At 44.8% G+C, this 10,630-nt stretch overlaps 1 protein-coding gene across 3 annotated transcripts; it reads left to right on the top strand.

Annotated features, from left to right (window-relative positions):
• Positions 1-186: 186 nt before the first annotated feature.
• On the top strand, positions 187-4,942 carry TSHB (thyroid stimulating hormone subunit beta). Of its 3 annotated transcripts, none has more exons than XM_026798321.2 (3): positions 187-1,655; positions 3,426-3,588; positions 4,622-4,942. In XM_026798321.2, the coding sequence occupies exons 2-3, from the start codon at positions 3,427-3,429 to the stop codon at positions 4,862-4,864; spliced, it is 405 nt and encodes a 134-aa protein (XP_026654122.1). In that variant the 5' UTR covers positions 187-1,655; position 3,426; the 3' UTR covers positions 4,865-4,942. The 3 variants fall into 3 exon arrangements, with proteins under 3 accessions (XP_026654122.1, XP_005495768.1, XP_074384252.1); XM_005495711.2 differs by having other exon boundaries at positions 187-2,557; XM_074528151.1 differs by having other exon boundaries at positions 187-3,588.
• The last annotated feature ends 5,688 nt before the right edge of the window (positions 4,943-10,630 follow it).

The following is a 10,630-nucleotide window of genomic DNA, read 5'->3' as shown; positions in this document are numbered from 1 at the left end:
AACCAACAGAGACCAAACCAACAGAGATCAAATCAACAGAGACCAAACCAACTGAGACCAATTGAGACCAAACCAACAGAGACCAAACCAACAGAGATCAACTGAGACCAAACCAACTGAGATCAAACCAACTGAGATCAAACCAACAGAGATCAATCCAACAGAGACCAAACCAACAGAGACCAAACCAACTGAGATCAAACCAACAGAAATCAAACCAACAGAGATCAAACCAACAGAGACCAAGCCCACTCCCTCAGTGTTTGATAACTGCCAGCATTCAGTGTCCCCACACTGGGCTGAGAGCTCTGAACCTCCCTGGGAGGGGGGCTCTGCACACATGGAACCAGAGACACTGCAGCTGTGCAATTGCCTTAACAACCGTATTTGTAATCACTGCAAACAATGAAATTGGGTTTGTGTGGCATGACCTATTTTATGTAACATCAGTAATTACGTTTTCATCCATTAATTCTTTTTTGCTCAAATCCTGTATCAATTTTCTGTTATTTTACCTGGCTGGTGGAGAGTTACCTAGGTCAACACTTTTCCCTTAAATATTGCCATGTTTTGAATGTTTTGAAATTTCCTCAGTATTCCAGACTTCTTGTAATGAGCATTAACTAGCCAACCATGTCGAGCTTAAAGTATTTATTCCTTGTAAGATTTATTTAATAATTTTTCTTGCAGATCTGTGTGTGGTTGTTCAGTCACTGTTTTCAAAAGCACAAGTACTTTGCACTTACTCTGCATCAACAGCTTGCCTTCATCTTATAATGTTCCCTGATTTTATTATTGGCCTCTGGCCTCCCAAAGTTTATTTCCTACTCCTCAGCTTCCTGGGCAAGTTTTCTGCATTTTCTCACCTCTAACAGATATTGTTGTTGGTTTTACTCTAATTTTGTTGCTATAGTTTTTATTGTTTCACTCTCTTTTTCATCTTTATTATGACTTTCAAGCCTTGTTACAATTTGCTACTGATATCCCTAAATTTTATTAAGGCAAATTCTAAAATTTTTTTTGTATATACCCTAATTTCCCTCTGCAAACTGGAGTAGTAGCAAAGTGAGTGTTACTCTCCTGTTGCTAAGTGAGGTGGACAGATGTTACAAAGAGTACAATTAATACTCTGCTGATGTGCCTAAGCCAGAAAGAGGTTTAAACAGAATTAAATTATATTTAATTCCAGAAAAATTATATGGTAGAAATTAACCCAGAATTAAAGACTCCATGAAAACAGAAAGTATTTGGCTAGTCTTAATTGAAAAAAAAAACTCTATTATGTTATCCAAAAAATGCTTGAAAAATTAGCCCAGGGCACAGACCTGTGTGCAGCAGTCTGAAATCAGGAAAAGGAGACATTATTGTACAGGAATTAGCTGAACACCAATTGGGACCAACTTGGATCCCTCCTCCAACAGCTCAAAGTAACCACATTTACCACCTCAAACTCACGTTTTCCATGTTTTTTGTGGCTATGTAAATCAGGAGTGTGGTTGACCTGCATAAGACATCCATCAGATCGGATTCCAGATGGGAGTTGGGTGATGGCCTGGAAGGGCACGTGTTCCCAGGGCTGCAGGCAGGGAGCTCAGGGAGGGGCTGACACAGAATCGTGCCTTTGTCAGCCTCTTCTCCCTCTTGCTCCCCCAAATGTGAGTATTCTCCCCCATCTGGGGACATTGTTTCATTGGTATAGATGCAAAATTTTGTTTCTTACTGTGCTGTGAGGAATGGTTTTGTAAGTTTATTCCCTATCAATCAATATTCAGTGAATTGCTTGTTGCTTCAATATTTGCTGAGCAGGTTCCAGGCCAGCCAATTTCTGTCTTTGCTTGAGCAGGTGAGTCAGGCTGTGCCTGAGCAGGCTGCAGAGTGGTGAATTTGATTTCAGATTCGTTGCTTCCTGGGCACTGCACAGACTTAGAGAACCCCAGGATGGTTTGGGTTGGAAGGAACCTTAAAGCTCATGCCATGGGCAGGGACACCTTCACTATCCCAGGCTGGCACTTCCAGGGCTGGCACAGCCCCAGGTCCCCTGGGCACCCTGTGCCAGCCTGTCCCAGCTGTGCCTGGCAAGGAGCAAGCAGAATGAACCAGACTTTGTTAAACCTCAGCAAAACACAGGTGTAAAACTCATCAGCTGGCATTCTGGAGGGCTCCATATCCATTCCAGCCTTCCTGCCATGGTGTTGCTGTCCTATGGAGCAATTAAATTAATCAATAATAACAACTTTTTAAAAGCACTGGTTAGTTTAAAAGCCTGAGGAGAGGATGACTGTTAATATAATTAGATTTCCAGCTCCAGTTTCCAGGTTAGGATATTATGGACACGTTTGTTCCTATCACATTTGCTTTGTGGTTCAGTATGAATTTTCAATAGATGACTTGGTGATAAGAAAGCAGCAGTTGACATGCAATTATATAAACAGTAAGATCAGCCTGGAATTAGCCTGGAGAGTATAAAGCACACACAGAGCTTGTGCTGGGTCACTGCCTCTCCCAGCTCAAGGCAGAATCAGGTTCCTGTAATAGGGAAGAATTCTGCTGACAAGAGGTTGGTCTGTCCAGATTGGTGTTGCAGCTACAGGGTAAAGCAGCCTGTGTAATGGATGGCTTTGCTATGGGAAATTGGCAGCTGGAAGAGACTGGAGGGTGATTGGTAGACACTGTCATTTAAAGTTTATCATTTAAAGGCTTTAGAGTAGTTCCTGAAATTGTCTTAAGAGCTAATCAAGGCTTTGTTCTCAGGATCCACCCTGCAGGTCTGAGAAATGAGGTCAGCACAACAGACAGATAAAGCAGGATTCATTGAGTTGAACTCTTTGCTGATGTTCTTTATTGTAATTTGCTTGAATTTAGTTCTTGGCTGTGTTCCCATCTCATCATGCCTCTAAGCCACTGGAAATTGAAAAATCCAGTTTTATGCCTGATATGCACAGCCTTGTCTTTTTGTCTCTTTAACATTTTATAAGATGCTTTCTTTAGAAAATTGTTTTAAAGCAGTGAGATTATTTTATTATCTCTGCTTAATTCTAGAGCTTATGTTCTCTTACATGTCACACTTTTAAATCTTTCAGCTCCTCTTATTTGTTCTGTGTCAGGATTTTATCACTCACTAGTGAGAAATTCCATGTAATGTGCTTTAGTGGGGGGAAAGTGAATTTGTTCTATGTTCTTAATGGCCTCTTTGCCCTTGTTCTCTGTTTAATGGTCAGTATTAGGACTGAGATTGGAAAGAACTTGTCAGGCTGTAGCTAGAAATGTTAAGATTACTCCAGGTCTGTGGCTGTCCTGGCTGCTCCTGTCACATGCAAGGACATGGCTGGAAGGCACATCCCATTTTACCTGTGCTTTGCTCTGTTTGTTTGTTTTTATCTGTTTGTTTATTTTACCTGTGCTTTGCTCTGTTCTTCCCCATCCAGCATGAGTCCCTTCTTTGTGATGTCTCTCCTCTTTGGCCTGATTTTCGGACAAGCAGCATCACTCTGTGCTCCTTCTGAGTACACAATCCATGTGGAGAAGCGGGAATGTGCCTATTGCCTGGCCATCAACACCACCATCTGTGCTGGATTCTGCATGACTCGGGTATGGGATGTTTCTGGAACAGCCACCACTGCAAACCTGCAAACCAAGGCTCTGTTCTCCCACAAAATAGTGTACAAATGATTTAATTGTAAAAGAGTTTATCACAGGCAGAGAAACTGCACTGTCACCATGTTTTCAAGTTGGCTTTTTTGCAAAGGTGGGGATGAAAAATGCTCAGTTTTGGGACTGTGGAGTTGATAACACCAGTGGCACAACAGAGATCTGACTGCTGCTGCCCCTGCCTTTGTGAGGGGCAGATTATATTGTGTCACTCTTAATTAATGTAAATAACGTAGGGAACTTCTGCTCCCAGTGCTGCTATCCCAGCTGGCTGTGGGGACAGCTCTGCAGCAGCCACACCACTCCTCACAACTTCACTGCTCAACACAGCATTCTGAGTTCCAGCTTGGGCAGCAGGGAGCCAGAAGAGATCCCAAAGCACAGGGAACACTCTGAGCCATGTGGATTAATTAAACCAGAAAAAAGGGGAATGTGCCTGTGTGGGGAGGGAGCCCCAGTCACAACCTGAACTCAGTAGTGCCAGAGCTGGGCTCAGGGGTGAGTTTTGGTCTCTGCACCTCACAGGACATTTCTGACACACGTGTGTGACGGTGTTCTCAGGGGTCCCAGGATGAGGGAAGAGATGAGGATCTGACTCCATGTTTCAGAAGGCTTGATTTATTATTTTATGATATATATTATATTAAAACAATACTAAAAGAATAGAAGAAAGGATTTCATCAGAAGGCTGGCTAAGAATAGAAAAAGAAGGAATGATAACAAAGGTTTGTGGCTCGGACAGAAAGTTTGAGCCAGCTGACTGTGATTGGCCATTAATTAGAAACAACCACATGAGACCAATCACAGATGCACTTGTTGCATCCCACAGCAGCAGATAATCATTGTTTATATTTCGTTCCTGGGGCCTCCCAGCTTTTCAGGAGGAAAAATCCTAAGGAAAGGATTTTTCCTGAAAGATGTCTGTGACACACACGTACCTCAGTGAAACAACACATTTCTCTTCTCTCTGTAGGACAGCAATGGCAAGAAGCTGCTGCTCAAGAGTGCTCTGTCCCAGAACGTGTGCACGTACAAGGAGATGCTGTACAGGACAGCGCTGATCCCAGGCTGCCCTCACCACACCATCCCCTACTACTCCTACCCCGTGGCTCTGAGCTGCAAGTGTGGCAAGTGCAACACTGACTACAGTGACTGTGTCCGTGAGAGGGTCAGGACAAACTACTGCACCAAGCCACAGAAGCTCTGTAACCTGTAAAGCTGTCAGTGGGATGGGGTGAAATGTACTGCTCTGCTCACACCTCAAAGAAATAAAACTGTTCACATTCGGTTTGCAACCTGCTGTGCACAAAGATTTATTCTGAAGGGGTATTGTTGGTTGTTTCAATTAATTTGGTGTACTGAGACAAGGAGAAAAGAATGATAAAGGCTTATGGTTGTACTGAGAACCCACATGAATTCACTTTGCAGATGGAGGAGACAGAACTGTGTGGATGTATCAGCCTTTGCTCACAAATCCCAGACATTTTCTGAAGAGATGCTCAGAGATTTGTTACACTGACATATTTCAGAATTTGATATTTATTTATATATTTGATGTTTATTTCAGAGTTCACCTATTTCACTTGATATATTTCAGAGTTAAAAAAGGGGCCATACACACTCTTGGTATTGAACTTGCAAAATAAATTTTGACACATACTTACAGCCTTCAAATTAGCAGCAGTATTTTTCCATCTATGCATTATTAATTTAAACACTGTAGGTCTGTGTCCTCCCTGCTGTTGTCCAGATGTGTATTTATTGGGAATGCCTCTTTACATGAATGGTATAACCCCACATTCCCTGCAGAAACAGAGTCTGAGCTACACCTGTCTCTGTGAGCACTGAGGAATCACTGCAGCTTCAAAGCTGCCTGCTCTGCTCTCCACAAGGGGAGTGTGCTGCCTTCAAATGGAAGGCAAAACTCAAAAAATCCCATTTTTCCCCACAGGTGAACAATTTCTCTGGGAGTGGAAGGAGAGCTGAGCCACCCTGTGTGCTGCACATGCACAGGTGAGAGTGCAGAGCCAGGAATAAAGAAAAGTAATGCCTGTAATTAATGTAAACTAAAAATTTTTTCCTTTCCACTGAGATTGTAGCTCCCAAGAAATTACAGAAACTCCATTCACACATTGCTTGAAATAGTAAATAAAGGAACCAGAATTCACAGGATACAAATATGAAATTTAACATTCTTAGAAAAATCCTTCTTTCAGGATTGCAGTTTTCATGGCTGTTCCTAGAATCTGATTCTCTGTTCCAAACACCTTTATTTTATTTAATCTGCAGCATAACCTGTGAGAAAGCCCAAGGGGAACTGCTGGTGCCCCCTGGAGCAGGGATTTGGACAGGATGAACTCCAGAGGTCCCTTCCAACCTCCACCAACCCATGGCAACTTGAATATCTGTCACAGATTCTATACAAGGTATGAACTCCAATTATCATGTGCTTTATTTGGCGATAAAGAAATACCTTCACAGGCAAAGTTTAAAGATTTAAATATTCCAAAAACAAGTCTGAAATTTACAGAAAATCCAGAGCATCTGCAGAAACAGTCTTACTTCTGTAAAACAAATCCCTTACACTTATGATTTAAACAACCCACTTATAGCTAATTTTATAGCTAATTGGGTACAGGACTATTTCTAAAACTCTTCAGAGCAGGAGAGGTTAGTTACAATTAAATTACAAACACTTTCTGGTGGTGAGAATGTGGTATTCCCAGCCCCTTCTGTGTATCACACAGATGAGCTGTGGTCTCCCAGGCTCTCCAAGGAAGAGCTGCAACATGAACTGCTGCTCTCTAATTGATGAAGAGCACAGGAGTGGTAGAAAAAACTTGGGAAATTGGTATTTATTGAACAAAGCAGCCCTTATGGTATCTGGTAAATGCCAAAGAAACAAAGTGTTCAGATTTAAGATCAACCAGAGCTTTCTTAAGGTGTCTGGACTGTTAAAAATGTTATTTAGCACAGGAAAATATAATTCTATTTACTATTAAGCAGCACTTGTACTTAGCAAAACAAAAAGAGGGTGCTTTGCTATTTAGAGTATCCACAGCACTGCTAAGTTATTGTAATGTCCTTTGTGGCCTGACAGATTTGTCTTCAGTACAAACAAAACCCACGTCTACTTTTATGGTGAATGCCTATGGAAAATCATTGAGAGAAAATAACTAATGTGCCTTCTTTTACACTTTAGAAAAACCCACACTGAGACGTTTGCGTTGTGCTAACATATCTATTTAACCATACACTTCCATTCCCTCCAAGGACTGTGTTAAGCAGTTTTCATGTTCAAGTTTAAGACCTTCAAGCCCAGTGATAAATCCCTGTTCAGGTGATGAATCCCTCCAGACATGTGTTTGTTACGTTCCGTTTATCCCAACACGGTTTCCACATAACTCAGCGATGGATTTGCGGGCAATCCAAACATCCTCACCCAGGGTCCGTCCCTCAGCCCGGCTGGGGACAGCACAGAACGGGCCGGGTCTGGAGCCGCGGCTGCTCCCGGCGCCCCGGCCCGCTCAGGTGCTCGGAGAGCCACAAACCCGGCCGCATTCACGCGTGGAGCACGGAGAAGGAGAGCAGGAGAAGGAAAAGCAGAAGCAGGAGAAGCAGCCCGCGCTACCCCCGGTTCCCCCGGCACAAGGAGCGGCCTGAGCTCCGCACCCGCGGGGGCTGCGGCGACACCCCCGGCCCGCAGGGGGCGCTGTGCCGAGGGCTCTGAGGGGAGGCCCCGCGCGTACCGGCCCCTGCCCGCCGGGGCCGCCGCTGTTCCCTCACGTAAAGCGGCGTGGGCGGCATTGGAGGGGCGGATTCTGCCCCTCTGCCCTGCTCAGGTGGGTGAGACCCCGCCTGCAGAGCCGCCTGAGCCCTGAGCGCCCAGCACAGGAAGGAACAGGAGCCAGTCAAGAGGACCTAACGGGAGGATTAGAGGGATGGAGCAGCTCTGCTGGGAAATTGGAATTGTCCAGGCTGGAGAAGAGAAACTTCGGGGTGACCTTATTGTGGCCTTCCAGTACCAGAAGGGAAGACTATAAGGGGGAGTGGCTTCACACAGACAGTAGGTTTAGATTGGATATTAGGAAGAAATCGTTCCTTGTGAGGGTGGTGAGGCTTTGGCACAGGTGCCCAGAGAAGCTGTGGCTGCCCTGGGATCCCTGGAAGTGTCCAAGCCAGGCTGGATGGGGCTGGGAGCACTCTGGGACAGTGAGAAGAGCTTTGAGGTCCATTCCCGCCCAAACCATTCTGGGATTGTGGCCCCGCCCCGCCGCAGGGCGAGCAGCCAATGGGGAGCGAGCCCCGCCCACAGTGGGCGGGCCCTCACGGGCACGCGGGTCCGTGAGGGGAATTCTGGGGTTGCCGGGTTTGGATCCCGGCGGGTCCCGATCCCGATCTTAATCCCAATCCTAGTCCCGATCCCAATCCCGGTCCCCATCCTAATCCCAGTCCCGGTCCCGATCCTAATCCCGGTCCCCAGCCCGGGGCCCTGCCTGCCTCGCTGGCCGAGGGCTGCCCCGTCACCTGGAGCCCACCCGGTGTCCTGAATGCCGCAGGTGAGGCGGGGCAGCCCCGCGGTGTCCTCAGGGCCTGGGGGGGCTCTGGCCGCGCGGATCGAGTTCTCTCCGGGAGTCGTTTATTCCAGGTTATTTTTATTAGGAAGTTGTTTCAAATTCAAGACACACAGCCGATAAAACGCCACTTCGGAACACATCATAGGGAAGTGAAAGCGAATTTCAGCCACAGAGTTAAGTTTGTTTTCTTTCAAAGCAAGAGGTAATTCTGCCACAGATTTGGCAACATGAACCAAAATGCCAGTTCTGTCCAAAATCAGAATTTATGCTGTGCCATACACATTATCCTGGAAGTGGTTAGTGTTTTGGAAAACCTCGTGGCTGGAGCACCAATAGAGAGGAAAAAAGATTGAAAAGCTTTATTTATGTACATTTTCTATGAACAGCATCCACTGCTGTTAATCCATAGCCTGCAAAGGCTGTGCAATACAGCATTTGAGGGCTTAAGACAACTCAATTTCTTTTTCAAGACACATGAAACGTGTTTTGTTATAAAACTATCAGTATCAAGACAAGTGAAATACTACTCTTCATTGTAGGGAAGTCACAGGGCTGAGCTTCATCAGCTGCTGTGTGATTTCTCAGAGGTACCAAAACTGGCTGAGGTTTCCCTGTGACAAAGGTAGCTCCCACTGAAATCAGTAACTTAGAAAAATTAGACAAGGGAAATGTGAATAAAGATGTTTAGAGACACAGTAAGGGCATCAACAACTTACATGTTTATGCTGTAGAACAGACTGACAGGAGAACAAGAAAATGTGTGTGATGTGCTTTCAAAATTCTGTCACCTGGAGGGTTCTGATCTTTTGTCACTTTCCTCTGACACAGGTGCAAGGGACAGGATAAAAGGGTATTTTTGCTGCCTTATGTGGCAGTAGTGCTGAAAAAATACCTTCAATTTACTAAGATGCAGAGAAAACTGCAATTATATTAAGCACCTCACAACAACAGGAAACTACAAAAGACCTTTATCCCTGGATTCTGTTAAAGGCACTAGTATATGAATAATATGTTGATTTCCAGCTTAATTTATACCAATAACTTAGAGAACTAAACCAGTAACAGCTATTGTCCTGTTCCTGGTATGCAGTGCAAGTATCCCCTAGACCTAAATAACTGCAACCCTAGAGCTTATGCAGGAATGCTCAGAAAATTAATGCTTTCTTTAGAGGAAGAAAAAAACAAATCACAAACCCAAAACACTTCAGCAGAAAGTTTGGTGGCTCTAGTCTGAATTTATAGAAAGTTTTTTTCTACCACTTTTTTCTGTTTTCCTAAGGCACTGGGGTGGTTTTGTACTTCTGGGGGAGTGGAGGGCTGGGGAAGCAACAGCAGGTTCTGCAAAAGCTGCCTTGGTATTCAGTGCATCTCCAGGCAGGAGTGGGCATCTTCCAAGAAATCTTATTCAAGAAATAATAAATAAAAAGATAAACTCTGGTCCTGTCATTACATTCCGGTGCTATGAGTCTGAGGAATGTGTAGATGTGTTTAAAATGAATGGAACACTCATTATGAGGGGGAATGCAACACAAGGAAATTGCTTTATTTGCAGTCAGTTTCTATCCCTGTAGGACAACAGTTCTTGGAACCTGAACCACTGGCTCTGGTGCTGTTTTTACTGATTTTCCTGGAAAGCTGGCTTGTCCTGAGTGGCAACAATGACACTCCACAAGAGTTCCTTCTTTCTGCCAGTACTACCTTGGGACAACACACCCCAGCTGGGCACTAACCTGTCATCTCCTCAGAGCACAACCACTGCAGGGACAGTCTCAGGTACACCTGGAGCCAGGAAATTGCTTTGCTGCCTGCTGATTTCTTAAACTGATTCCTAAGGTTCAGTTTGAGACCCTCATGGATTTGCTGCCACTGCTGTCTTGGGAACAAGCAGCAGATCAGGGCCCTGTTTCCTGTGCTGGTTCTTGCAGAATGAGGTTCCCAGGCCCTGTTTTTAATTAACATCCATTGCTAATCAGCTGTGACAGAGTGACACAAGCCTCACTCTTTTCTGGTGTGTGATTTCACGTGTCCCTGCCAGCCTAAAGCTCAGCCTGGACACAGCTCAGTCAGCAGTGCCTGCCCAGCTCTTAGTGCAGTGCCACAGCTCGTGGTTGGATGGCTGGAAAAGAGAAATCCATGTAAAATACAGCAAGATGTGTCAGCTAAACCAGAGACTTGGAGCAGCAGCACTACCCCAAGTCCTGAAGTGACAAAAAACTGATGGGAGTTTGAGTTTCTTTGGGGAATAAGAGATAAAAAATAAATAATAGATAAAGGGTGGTATATCCCACACAACATGTAACATATTTCCTGAAATCCCATTTTGTTCCACCGTGTTTCGGCAGAACAAGGAGCCCATGAATTGTAAATTCCAAGGCCTCTCAGACAATTGGAATGTGGAGTTTCAC

This window comes from Zonotrichia albicollis, chromosome 28 (genome assembly GCF_047830755.1).
Source record: "Zonotrichia albicollis isolate bZonAlb1 chromosome 28, bZonAlb1.hap1, whole genome shotgun sequence".
NCBI classification, from domain to species: domain Eukaryota; kingdom Metazoa; phylum Chordata; class Aves; order Passeriformes; family Passerellidae; genus Zonotrichia; species Zonotrichia albicollis.
This window is presented reverse-complemented; position numbering and strand designations above follow the sequence as displayed.